Source organism: Antrostomus carolinensis, unplaced genomic scaffold (genome assembly GCF_000700745.2).
Source record: "Antrostomus carolinensis isolate BGI_N321 unplaced genomic scaffold, ASM70074v2 scaffold31149, whole genome shotgun sequence".
NCBI lineage: Eukaryota > Metazoa > Chordata > Aves > Caprimulgiformes > Caprimulgidae > Antrostomus > Antrostomus carolinensis.
In genome coordinates this window covers 1-13,435 of record NW_010336923.1, presented here as the reverse complement: position 1 = coordinate 13,435, position 13,435 = coordinate 1, and the positions used below count along the sequence as shown (strand labels likewise).

General features: G+C 39.1%; 2 protein-coding genes across 2 annotated transcripts; one reads left to right on the top strand and one right to left on the bottom strand.

The window, feature by feature from the left end:
- The first annotated feature begins 2,504 nt into the window (after positions 1 to 2,504).
- LOC114818893 (uncharacterized) lies at positions 2,505 to 3,925 on the top strand. Its single transcript, XM_029086753.1, has 2 exons — positions 2,505 to 3,091; positions 3,709 to 3,925. Exons 1-2 carry the CDS (start codon positions 2,575 to 2,577, stop codon positions 3,843 to 3,845), a joined length of 654 nt encoding a protein of 217 aa, XP_028942586.1. The 5' UTR covers positions 2,505 to 2,574; the 3' UTR covers positions 3,846 to 3,925.
- A 5,466-nt stretch (positions 3,926 to 9,391) lies between these two features.
- On the bottom strand, positions 9,392 to 11,790 carry LOC104530460 (membrane-associated progesterone receptor component 1; the record flags this gene model as incomplete). Its single annotated transcript, XM_010175045.1, has 2 exons — positions 9,392 to 9,492; positions 11,635 to 11,790. Coding segments are annotated over 2 exons (257 nt in total), but the record flags the coding sequence as incomplete, so codon positions are not given.
- Between the last annotated feature and the right edge of the window lie 1,645 nt (positions 11,791 to 13,435).

Below are 13,435 nucleotides of genomic sequence, written 5' to 3'. Positions count from 1 at the left end.
TTTCCCTTTACCCCTCTTTACATATTATTTTTTCATTGTGTTATCTTTAGGGCAGTGTTCTTAAATTTTGTATATGAGTAATAGTAGAAGTTCAAGAGAGGAAAAAGAAAGCTAAGCTCGAGAGAAGAGAGGCAGATAGATGGAGATGAGGAACATCCCCCGAAGCAGCAGAAGGTACCAGCTGAAGAACAGCAGTGGCCAGAGAATATGCCTGAATGGGAAGAAAGGAAATCCCTGCTAGCTCAGAGAAGAGTGGAGTCTGTGAGACTGCTTACAGTGCTGTTAAACCGTGTGAAAGTAAGACTATTTTAAAACATATTTTAAACTTTGAAGGCTATTTATTAGATCTTTATTAATTCACTCGACGACATTTGATGTCTTGGTGCTGTTCAGAAGCACGCCTTGGGACAGACTGAACACTGGGAAGGCCTGAGTCTTGTGACAGTCTGCTCCCAGTCTTGCCCTAAGAGCAAGCATAGTGCATTTCCACCTAGAAACTTACTTGGCCTTTGATGCATGTTCAAGGCCTTGTCATTACTGAGTAAAAAATAGGGCTGGAAGGGCTGTGTCAGTTCTGTTAGACTTGATCCAGCGTTGCAAACAAGGAGTTCTGGGACGGGGAAACAAATGATGCTCTCTCTGCTTGTTTTGGTCTCAGGTCTGCAAGTAACAGGATTAAATTGACATGGATTATGCCAGTTGCATTCCTCGTAGCCTTTCTTTTGTGGCCAACACTAAGCTAAGTGTGAATTCAGTGAACATCTTGAGAAAGTCAGCAGAGGAGTGATAAAAATTTGAGTGTTTACACGCAGATTAATATTTGGAGATTTACTTTAGTGCTTTGGGCTAAAAAAGAAATTTTAATTGAAAACAGGGGGTTTTATTTCTCAGGGGTGCTACCACGGCTTTGTCTTCACTATTCGCTGTGTAAAAATTTGCCTGCAGCTTTTAACAAGTGTTTGTTTTCCCCAGTCCTTATGTTAAAGATTTCTAAAGGACTATAATTTACTAGGAGTTGACGTCAGAAGTCAGAAGCTAGCCTTGCTGTTCTGAACAACTTTTAGGGCCCCATAACATTTGACCTTGGCCTTCTTAGTGATGAAGGTGATATGTTAAAATAAATTTCTATTTTTTTGGTTTCACTACTTGGAAAGCTTTGGATTGGTTGTGTTTGGAGCCATTTAAAACAATGCATAACAAAGCAATTTATGCTAAATAAAATATTTGATCTACAAAAGTGTAGTAGTAGTAAATTGCATGCAATACTAGTTGTTGTGATGCTGTGATCAAACAAAGAATAAATATTTTCTTATGCAGTTGCAGTGAGATAGATGAGTTGGTTGAAAGGACCACTTTCTAAACTGAGAATGCAGCTTTCTGAGGTGATGAAATATCTATAGTTCTAACTTAGGAATAGTGTGATTGTGCAATGGAGCTCTGAACTAAGCCAAACTTACCCTTCACCTGTATGATTCTTCTGACTGTGGGACTACTTTCTTATGAATTTGCAGTTTAGTACTCTTTATAGCGCTCAATAAATGTACATAATAATTTTCCTGACTTTTTTATTTGAAGGATTTTGTGCAATTGGCGAGTCAAAAAGTGGATCCTTCGTTGGGCATAAGGAAGGACGATTCCTTTTCTGAAACAGCATTAAAAGACATTCATCAGGAACTGATTAACTCCCATTATCATACGCTCAAAGAGTCGAAACATAAGGAAGAATTTAAGTGCCCATTAACCCAAAAAGGTGGCAGCTTATGTAGTGAGGAAGGAGATGTGAGTAACTTCCGTGCATCTACTTGTCACATAGTCAGGACAATTTTAAATGATCCCTTCACAGCCCCGCATTCTGACGGAGTGCCTGGCAGAGATGTGTGCAACTCCTTTGGCTGCGGATCTTTACTGATCACAGTTACACAAGACTGCAGGGTCATCACACCTCTGGATGGAAGAGACTGCCCAGCATTGAATCTTGTTCACACACAGACAGTGTCTGATGAAGACGGTTGCAAAAAGCAAAAGGTTTATGAGACTGATGAATTCATCCATTATTTACTAAACTACTATCAGACACCAGGCTATGCACGTGTTTGCTTGGAACCAAAAACCACTGCAAACAAGTCCTGGTGGAAGAGAGTGGTGTCTGATGATGATAGTGGTTTTGACATCAGCTTGAGTAACAAACGTGGTCAGCACTTCAGAGAAGTGGGTCCTGTACAAAAGCTCAAGAAAAAAAATTGTAGTAGTGATGATAATTACAGACTGGTGGTCACTGTTGGAGAACTTGAGTCAACAGACACCGTGTTAGAAAACAACAGCTATGGGGGTAGGTTTGCAAAAAAGTTGCCAGTGCAGAGGAATTACTTGCTTACTGTTGATAACTTACCACGTGCTGGACTGAATCATTCTTTGGATTGCACTGCTGTTACTCATGATAAGGAATTCAAACAAGAAGATGGTAGCAATCAAGGTACTGTGCCATACAAAACATGTACATCTGCTCGCAGATTAAAGGATTTCTTGGAAGAGCTCAGTGATTCTGAGTACTTTAGAGAGCCACATAGTGGCACAATGAAGAGAACAGAAAGAAGGTGTGAAGAAATTTACAGCAATTGTAATAAAGGGTGTTTGCCCGCAAGAGCTGGGGAAAGAAAATTACTGGTTTACCTTAAAAATGTAACTCTGGAAGGTCAAGAGAAGGAAAGCAGCAAATGTAGCTTCTGCTGTAATTCTGTCCGTGAGGGCCTGACAAGGCAGTGTGAACATAAGCTTAAAAAGTCATGCAAGAGGTCTAGTAGTAAATTAAGACATGAAGGGCAGAAAAGCGAGAGACAATCCAGAGAAGAGGAGAGAAATGCTTGCAAAGTGAAGAAAAGGCAAAAAAAGCTTTCTTGTCATCTTTTATCTGATGAATGTGGCTTTTCAGAGACAGACAGTTGCATAGAGCTGGAGTCACTCAGAAAGATACAAAGGAAATGTAAGAAAATGTTCCCCAAAAATGTGAAGTTCGAGACTCTTCACACCACTGTGGCAGCACCAGATGTTACCCCTCATGGCTCACCACTTCAGGAGACCCTCCAGAGAACAGGTGAGAAAGAGGGACAGCAGAACTCAGGGGACTGAATTTGACAGGTCTCTGGTGGGTGAGGTTAGTTGCCACAGTTCTTACAGTGATGAATGGTAAGTGTTTTTAAAAAGAATTTTAAAAACGGTAAACATGGTGTAGAAAAAAAAAAAGACTGCAACTTCTCTGCAGTGCAGAGAAGTTGTGCAACAGAGTGCAACTCTGTTCAGTTTAGGTCAGAAACAGTACAGGCAGCTGCAGCTGAAGAGTAGCATTTGTCTACTTAGTTGGATAGCAAAGTATCTGCCATGGGCATTAGCAGGTAGGTGGTTATTCTGTTAATAACAACATGAATGCTAACAACACAATATGCTTTAGACAACTAAGATGTTGTTAGGCAGCTCAGCGTGGTGTATCTGGGTGGGAAGTACTGTCTGGAGTTAGTGAATTTGTATATAGGTAGTCATCTGACCTCCATACCCCATTGCTGTGTTTCTGGCTATCATTACTCACAGCCCTTTCACAATTTACTGTGCTTTCAGTTTGTTGGTGAGTACTTTACAGCTACCTTCCTATACCCTTTCCCTCCCTTCCCCCCAACAAACTAATTTCAAGTAACTTTTTCATATATTTACCTACAGGAGAGGAGAGGAAATTAAAGATGAGAAGAGAGATGGATGCAGATGTCAGAGGATGCCCTCTATTTCCTCTCGAGATAATTCAGACAAACCCCTGCTCAGATACTTTCTGTGGAGCAGAGCCCAGAAGAGGATGCTGAACAGTTGCTAAATAATAGCTCTCAAATTTTTATATAGATGTAGGAGAAGAAAGCCCTTTGACCATTAAAAGGTGTATGAAATACTGGTTTGGTTATTTTTTGCTTAGGTAATTCCTTTGGTTAGAATATTTGACTGGTGTAGTCAGCCATAAACTCAGAACCTGTGTTTGCCTTTTGGATTACAGAGGACCAAGACTTTCCCCAGGTCCAAACAAACTTTCATGGACCAGTTGCTGGTGAATGTGAAAGGATACAGATTGAGATTTTGGAGTGTTATACTCTGATTGAATGTAGGGAACCATGTAAATATCAAACTACAGTATTTAGTGATAATGAATAATTGGAAAAAAACATAGCTGTGTAAATTCTAGAGCAAGCATATGAAGTGCCTCCTCAGTCAGATTGTTAAAATGATGGGACTGGAAGGTGTGGGGGATGTTTATACTCAATTGTGGGAAGTAATAGATTTCCAAATACGAAAAATTTCCTATGTTCTGTAGAACCCACACTGGAAAAATGCCTTTTTTCTATTCACAGTTCTGAAAGTGTTTCTGAAAACTTGCTGGTCTTTGTGAGGAAGGATTTCTTTGAACTTGTGCTAGATGTAGTGCTTCCAGGAAATCTGAATGATTGTCTAAGCAAAGCTCTGAATGTTAGATAGTGAAAGGGCAGTGCTGGTCAACATACTGGCAGTCCCCATATATATGCAGGTTGAAAATTTATTCACCAGATTTTGAAGGCACATGTAGCGAGATAGCTATTTAGTATGAGTTTGCTTACAGATAATTTCCAGAGGAATTGTGAAATGTTGTCAGACTTATGCTTCATGTAGGTAAAAATGTGAAAACACAGTCTAGGAGCTTGTGTTATATCCATATTTATTCAGCTGGCTGTATTTAGAAGACAGCCATGATTGCTTTTGGACAAAGTCCCTTGGCAAGGTAGAGAGGACCAGTTCTAGGTTCAATACACTGATTATTTCAGCTTTCATTTTAGTATGCTTTATTTATTACATGTCAATATATTAAGTTAATGTGATAATGTTGCCTTCATTACGTAGTATCTTAACCCTCTTTGTAACTTCTGCTCTAATAAATAGTAATTAAAAAAAATGGTAGTTGTTCATGGTAGATAGGTTTTCCCCCAGCGTTCAGTACTGGCGATTCCTCCAGGCTTCTCTGTCCACATGTTTAGCTGTTGAGTGCCTTTTCATCATCATGAATGACAAGTGGTTGCTACTCAAAGGTACTGTTAATCTATTACATTTATCTGAAAGATCTTATTTCTTGACTAATATTTTCTGACTTCTTTGGAGAACGTTTATGCCCCTCTTAAGTCTCCTTTTTCATATTTTATACAGTTATATTGAAGATCAACTATTGTATTTGTTAACTGTGTGAAATGCTTCAGTTGCACTGGTACCACATACCAACAGTGTTTTTTCTCTACGCAATATTTGCGGATTAAAGATGACAAAACTTCCCCCTCTGTCAATCTATGAACAGTTCTGTGTCCGTAAGGACCCATTTCCCATGAGACAGGCCTCTGGATTACAGGTGAGGAAGTATTTCTTTTTGTTAATCTGGGGGAGCAGGAACTAAAGATTTCCTTTGGTGTAAATTTCCAGTGTTTTATCAACATGTTGTCACAATATTAAATAGCAAATAAATACACCAGTTCTGTAATTGTTTGTTGCGTTCATCTATAGGGTTGGAAACTGATAAAGCAAATCTTTTATCTCCAAGTCATCATTCTGCATAAAACATTGTTAGTAAATAAAATATATGTGCATTTTAAAATGTGAGACACCATTGTAATCTTCATACTGAAACAGAACTTTTGTGTTTCCTATTTGTTTACAAGTAGTATTATTACAACCTGTTTTCAGGGGTTTTAATATTAATTCCTTTTCCTATTAACACACTTAATTTGAGTCCCATCCTTTCATACACTAGACCATTCCGTGTAATTTTCTGTATTATTCTGAAGGCTAGTCTTTAAAGATGCATATAATAGTTTGCATAAAAACTTTTAAAATACATAGCTTTGTAGATTAAATTTCAATAGTTACAGGAATAAATGTCACATCTCAAGTATGCAAGTTACAGAATGTTTATACAGTTAGAACATTTAATAGGTAAAAAGATGCATTAAAAGCAGCATTTACACAGTTCAGCAATGGAAATGTGTAAGATTTCTGGCATAATTTCACCCCTTTGAGTCTGAGCCTGGCGTGTGCTGTTGTTTCAAGAGGTTTTTTTTATGGAAGCAGTGTTTACTGTGACATGTATGAAGTAGGGCCCTGAGACTGTAGATCTTGCAATCAAAGCTGACTTTCTGTACAGAACTAATGAAAATGCCTCCTAATCGAGCTAGTGAGAACAGAAGCCTTTTCAGGGGAGCTGTCTAAACTAAGCTTTGTCACTAAAAATAGAGGGCGAGTTGGCTGTACCTCGTGCTGAATGCTGAAAAATCCTACAGGCTGTTTTTAAAGCAGAAATACACAATGCCTGTTATTACATCAGTCCATCTGCTTGAAATATAAGAATACAGCAATTATGATATAAAGCCCTTTCGCCTTAATCCAGAGATTCCAGGCAATGCACAGAATGCCTCACCTTTTGTAAAACCCCTTATGTAACTCTTGGCATAAGCATTCATTACTGAGCTTTTTGTTTAACTGAAACGGCCTGAAGGAAGAGCTCATAGAGATGATTAATTGCGGGTAGAGTCCAGATAAAAGAATATCTGAATTTTACAAAGCAGTTGACAGTATGCCAGAACTGGTTGGAATTGTTTTGATTTGTCCTAGAGCTCCTCAAATATGCCTTTGTGACCCACACAAGTAGCAGGTGTTTGGACCTCAGATGAGGGAGATTGCTGACATCGTGTCCTACTTGGTTAATGTACAGTCTGATAAGATACCTGGCTTGGTTCTTTTTGCTTAGTCATTGCAGCCAGTTGCTGTTGAAGTGATCAAGCTGCAATGAATGGAGAGTAAAAAAGAAGCTAAACCCCATCCATTTTCTCCAGCACTTTAGAAGGAATTAAAATCCATGCGTGCTGCTTCATGAAACCGCTGCTTTTGTGACTGGCTTCTTCCCCTTTCACAGTAAATTGTTTTCTCTGACAAAGTAGTGGTCTTACCAAAGCCTAATACCTTCCCAAGAGGCACAGATGCTTAACATTAACCTTTGTCTTGTGGTACTGCCAGTTTTCTGTGTAGTTTTTGTTTATTAGTATTCTTTGTGATGCATCATGTTGTAATGTACAGATGAGTACTTTAAAATAGTGTTCAGCTCCTCAGGATACATTATGGACTAACTCAGAGTCAGGTGGATGGGTCCACTGAAGGGTAGGTTACAGCCTAGCCTAGTTCTGCTACACGACAGCCTTCCAAAGCTCCAGCTTTTGCTCAGTGGTAACAGTTACTTGGGCCTTTTTATGCCTAACTCTGTTTTTGCAACAGCAAAGCACATTATACAGCATGAGTATGTTCTATATTTAATATTCCATAAAGTTACACTAGAGAACTGCATTTACAGGCATTTAGCTAGAACATGTACTCTATGCGTTGGATAATGTAAGGCATTGGAGAAAGGCAATATAAAACTTGAAACATGGGGGGAGGATTACGTATCACATTTAGTTGCAGTAAATAAAAACAAACACCACTATTGTGCAAGAGTATTTTATTTTCTGCCTTAAATAAAAAAAACACATTTCTGATTTGAGGTAAACCATTAGTAGTAGTTTGCAAAGAGTATAAATGTCTCTAAAATAGCAACACAAAGGTCATGACAAGATTTACATTTGCCCCTAGTCCTTCATTAGGTAGTTCATGCAATACCACTTCACACAAGCTGTCTGGCTCAAACCACCGCACACTTCAGAAGGCCCCGTGTTAGCAAAAGAAAATGCTGTGACAGTGTTAGGACTGAGGGAAAGTAATTTGTTCTCAGCACAGATGGTCCCAGGCACTTTAACATGTTGTGTCAACTCGTTTATGAAAGCTGATGTTGTGCAATGCCCCCTACTTCCCAACAGTTCTGCCTAGTTTACACCTTCCTGCTCAGGACTCAGTTCATCATTTTGGTCGTGCTGCCAAATTGTAACAACTCGTCAGAACAGCCAAACCAGAGAAAAGTACATACAGGGAACTACACCAGACAGGCACACAAGCAGAATCACCTGGACAAGAAACATTTACACGTGATCAGCAAATCATTAGTGATCTCCTTGGAATTTCTGAGAAAGTTTTGCAGAAGTATTTTGGATGATGAAGGAGGACATTTTTCCTTGGTCAAATCCATTTACCCAGCTCCCTCTGGCAGGAGACTAGGTGACATAGTTGGAACAAACCTAGTAATTAAGCATAGATGTGAGCTAAGAGAGCAAACAAGTAAAAAGCAATTCAAAGGTCAGGTCCCCCACGTGTAGCATTGCTGGTTATGCATGAGATCGTGCCGCTTCTTTTAATGGCAACGTTCCAAAGCAACAAAGGCCTCACCACGGAAATGGCTTACACCATGTCATTTTATTTTGTACAGGAAACTTGTACAAGTTACATTAACTGCTAACATTTTTCTGCTAGTTAAAGCTGTGTGTACAAGAGCACTTGTGAATCATGCCGTACCAGCAAGTCTTTTTTAGACCTGGGAATGAAGAGCAGCTGATCTTCTCTGTTTAGTATTTTTTCATTAAAATTCAGAAAAGAGTTTTACTAAGAGGAAAAGCGAATGAACACTAATCTAGTCAAGTCACACTTCATGGTGTACCTGGTTTTTAGGGATGCCTGGTTACACTCAATATCCAAACCTTTGTAACACTTCAGATGTGCTTTAAAAGTAAACAAAGAATATTAATCCATGCATAATTATGCATGACTGAATACATCAAGTATTCATCAGTCTTTATTAATTTTGTAAGTATCTAAAAGTTATTTAACCTCTCAAAAATTCTTATCTTTTTTAAAAGCAGTTAGTGTTTCATCTGTAAGCTGCTATGTAAATCCTTAAAAGCCAAATTATCTTCCATAATATTGAATTACGTTGCACCGCAAGTGCGTGTGATGCTTCATGGAGAAATAAAATATAGTCTCTTTTCTAAAGGAATTACAACCCGAAGTCCAGATCCTGCAGAAGCTCACACAAAACAAGATTTAGTGGAATTTTTGTTACATATGTGAAGTCACTCTTGTGCTTGTGTCCACAGTGCTCGGTTGTTAATGAAAAACTGAATTTCCATCTACTCTGCACTAAATGGTGATGGAAGAAAAACAGGAATAGTCCTTTATTGCCAAAATTGCAGTTTACTTTTGCACAGACATTTCTGTGCATACTTCAGATTACGCAGGTTTAAAGGAAGACAGATCTTAGACCTTTAGTTTACCACTGAATTTGAAAAGGAAACCTTTGAAAAGAAGCAATTCACTGTAACTCTGGACTTTTTGTAAGCATGGCTGCTGTTGCAACTTATAAAACAGATGTGGAATGTTACAAATGATCCTTTATGATTCAAAAATAGATTGTTCCTCACTGCACTCTCTAGTCTTTCTCTGCATCCTGGGCATCTTTATCTTCTTCATCAGAGTATACAGTGGGTTCCTCCCCTTCCTTCAGCAGCTTACCAACATGGTGGTACTTAACTGGGAAAAAGAAAAGAATCCAAGTCATTATTCTGCCCTGAATATGTATCTTTTTTTTTTAAACTCCTATGTCTGTTTCCTGAATTAACAAGACACTTGTATTATAATAAAACAGCTCTCAACAACTTGTTCCAAACACTTGGGGGAAGAAGAAAAGCTGAAATCAACTACCTAGACTGCTATTAATGTTGTAAAGGGTAAGAAACATGCCAAGTGAATGTAACTTTAATTCTCCTTCTATTGCCTAAGCCAAAAGATGAATGGATCTAAAGACAGATGTAAACCGAGGGACTCATCCAGCTAAAGAAATAGAATCCTGGATTAGATTATTTCTCTTGCCAACATCAAAGCCAGTTTTTCAACCGATGGCATTGTCAGAATATCTACCTTATGTATTATGCACACATGCACACACCTATGTGCGCACATGTACACAACTTCCAAGGGGTTTTATTTTTTGTAATATATGTTGAAAATATCCCACAGGACAGGAAAGAGATCCTTTCTCCCAGAGATAAAGACGGATCTGTTATCCGATTATGCAGCTAAGCCTCTGCCTTATTTTATATCTCTTTTTGAATGTGTAAAAATATCAAGATTGTGTGCATGTAGGAACTGAGAGTTGTGCTACGTTACCCTTCGGTCAACTTCAGCAAAGCAAGAGATGCCTCTGACTACAGGTATTTCGGACTAGCATTGTTGTAGTAATTCATAAGAATTTAAAGCAACTAACTGTCAAATTTACTAGAAACATAGTAAAAAAAAGACTGCAGTTCACTGTCAGTCCTGATGCCCAACAGATTTGAACACTAGTTTAGGTCAGATATTTGGTAGCATAGTTCTGGTTTCTGTGACATACTTGTTAGCATCATAAAACAGCCATTCAGTGTGGCATGATTAACGGACTTGGCAGGAAGAGCACCAAAATAGTAGGGGCACATAGGTCAGGACTGAGATGTTCTAATTACATTATGTGGAGGAAAGCTCCATTCTAGCTAGTGATCTTTAATACCTAACAGTAGATTAAAAAAAGAATAAATAAATTTCCACTATAATACTTTTTTGTATATGCCATTTCCATATATATATATAAATATATAAATTCATCAAGACAAACACCTGATACATTTAATTTTTGTCTTACCTGAGCAGAAATAATCCCTTTGCTGTTCACGTGCCTAAAAGGCATTATGAGATATGGAGGAATAATTTTCTATCAAGAAGATACATAATAGGAGAAAAAAAAAAAATCATACCAGTGGGCATGCCCTGGTTCAAGGTCAACAGCAATTTCTGTAAAACTATGGTTTGAACTTCTCCTTTTTGAGCAGCAAGTTGAGGCACACAACACAAAACAGTTGGAATTGTCTTTTTAAAACTTTTAATACTAAGCATAGAAAACCAAGGCAACTATGAAAGTGACTTCCTTCTGTTAATTTTAGAACATCTCAAGTGTGCAAATTGTCTTTTTTCCTCTGCCAGTCTGGCCATCCCTGGCAGGGTAACGACCAGGCTGCTTCTGAGTGCAGAGGTGGCACGTGCCGACTCCTGATGACCATCTAGGGGAGAAAGTCAGCTGGATACAGTTGTCTGTGAATCTGATAAAAGCCACCAGCAAGGCCATGCAGAGTAATTTATTTAGAGTAAAAAAAAGTTCTGTCAAGAGCTCCAAGGGCGAAAGGCCTAGTTTAAGCAGTCTTCAAAACTCAAAAATCCCCAGAAGTAAGAATTCAGACACCACTCTCATTTCTGAGAAGCTGGATGGGATATGAGTTTAATTTTTTTTCAGAGTGTAAAAATCTAATTGTCTCTATAGATGAGGTCTTAGTTGTATCAAAAACATGCTCTTAATTTCCAATTCCTGTCAATTTTTTGGGTGGTCTTACAGATCTTATCCTATGCCAGAGTGCTTCCATCTCTCCTACTGTTCTGTAAGGAGCTGAGGGAGGGAGAATGCACCAGGAAAAACTGACATTTCTCTGAACTCTTTTGAGTAACAGTAATTCCAGTAATACTTTTTAAACTGAGGTATTAACTCAAAGTAAGTTTCCAGACTGATGCTTCCAGCTGGTGACAGCCTTTTGCTTCCCTTATTACACACTAGTTAGCTACTTCTTTGCAAATAAGTTTAAAGTTGCTTACAAGTGAATTGTGACTCCCAGTCCCTCAAGGTCTCTTGCTGTGTGGCGTTGAGATCAGAGAGGTCATCATAGTCATCCCTCAGAGCCTCCTTATCCAGGCAGAAAGTGGCAAGACCTCGGGATGCATCTCTTCCAGCAAAAATCCCATATGGGCCCTCTTTAAAATAAAAACATAAGCAGCATTATTACAGAGGTAATGGATGCTGTATGATCTTAATGGATCAGAGTCCCCAAACTGAAAGAGATGATGAGTTCTTACCCTGACCTGTGGATCAGTGGTGCCTCAAACTTCTGAAATGTTTTAAAGTTTTGTTCTACTTGGTAATAAAAGAAAACAGAGAAAGAGGACAAGAAACAAAACCATGGGAAGAGATACTGAGTTTGCTGAAACATCAGGACAAGGAACCACACAAAGGTGCATGGAACATACAAAGAGGGTTAAGAATAAGCGTACAGATTGGGAAGTACATCCTCAGAAAGAGGAACAAAGGAATGATTTGTAAGTCTGAGGTGAAATGGAAGCTTTCTAAGGGATGCTCCCGACTTAGCTGAAAGGATGACTTGACAGCAAATGTGTTTAGATACCAGAAATTACCAACTTGGAAGAAATAAGTATTAAAACTTTCAAATGCAAGGTGAACTCAAATGATCAAAACATGCAACACGCAGCTGATCAGATCAGATACCTTATCAAGACAGACTCTTGCTAAACTTCATTAATGATTAACTTGCTTGCATGACAAGCTGAAAATGGAGATATCACATGTTGCAACTAAACATTAAAAGTTCTTCTTAAGGGAACTTAAAGAAATTAAGTCTGGTTACTGTAGAAAGCATGCCATCTGCCATACCTCCTAAAGTGAGCTGTTCCCTAAATTAATCAAACTCATCTTACTTTTCCATTAAAATGAAAGCCAAAGTAACCAGACACTGTGATGAACTATTCAGTTATCAGATTAGATACAAAGGGCAGCTTTTACTGTTGTGGAGGAAGGTAGCATCCAAAGCAAGGTACTGAAGTCAAGTGGTTTTTAGTTTGCACAAATACAAAACTGCACATCTAACTCAGCTGTACATATCATCTTGACCACTGCAGAATGCAAAGTTACAGTCCAGCACCAGTCAGCGACACTTTCCAGTCTATGTTTGGAACAAAAGTAATAATCTCATCAAGCTTCCAAATACCTGCTGTCTCCTGCACTATTTTCCTTGTCTCTTGAGTAGCACTGGCAGCTCACTACTGCAGCTACCAGCTGTCTGGACAGCCGAAGAGTGGTTATGTCAGACAGATCCTGGTACACACTAGCAAACCTCAGTGAGGCTTTTTAACAGGAGGCCTCTGTTAAAAAAAAAACTCCATGTCCTAGTGGAGGTGATTGAACTCTTACACCTGAGTGCACATACTCCCACCCACTTCATCACTAGCTGCTCTGTAAGCCTCTGCGTGGCCTGTTCAATCTTTGCACGTTTGAACTGCATACACTGCTGACTGAAAGCCAGCTTAATCTAAATTGCTAAGTATTTAGTATAAATATTATGCAACAGGGTGATGTCCACTAAAAGCTGGGAATGGAATGCAAACACTGAGAGAACACTCCGCTGCTGCTGCTGCCTGGCATCAGGCAAAGGCACCCGACCCAGCAGCGGCACAGCCCTCTGTGGTACCGGCGGTACGTGTAACCTGTCCTGGGAAAATAAAGAGAATCATGAAGCAGCGTAGGCTGGCAAAGCCGGAGTTGTTACAACATCATCGAGGCCCGACCCTGGAGCCCTGGCAACAGCAGTAATCCTGCCCGCCGCCT

Bases quoted from the DNA above. Each gene is read 5' to 3' on its own strand.
- LOC114818893 (XM_029086753.1), top strand. From the start codon at position 2,575: ATGAAGAGAACAGAAAGAAGGTGTGAAGAAATTTACAGCAATTGTAAT. The intron at 3,092-3,708 runs GTGAGAAAGAGG...ATTTACCTACAG, and splicing joins GGAGACCCTCCAGAGAACAG to GAGAGGAGAGGAAATTAAAG.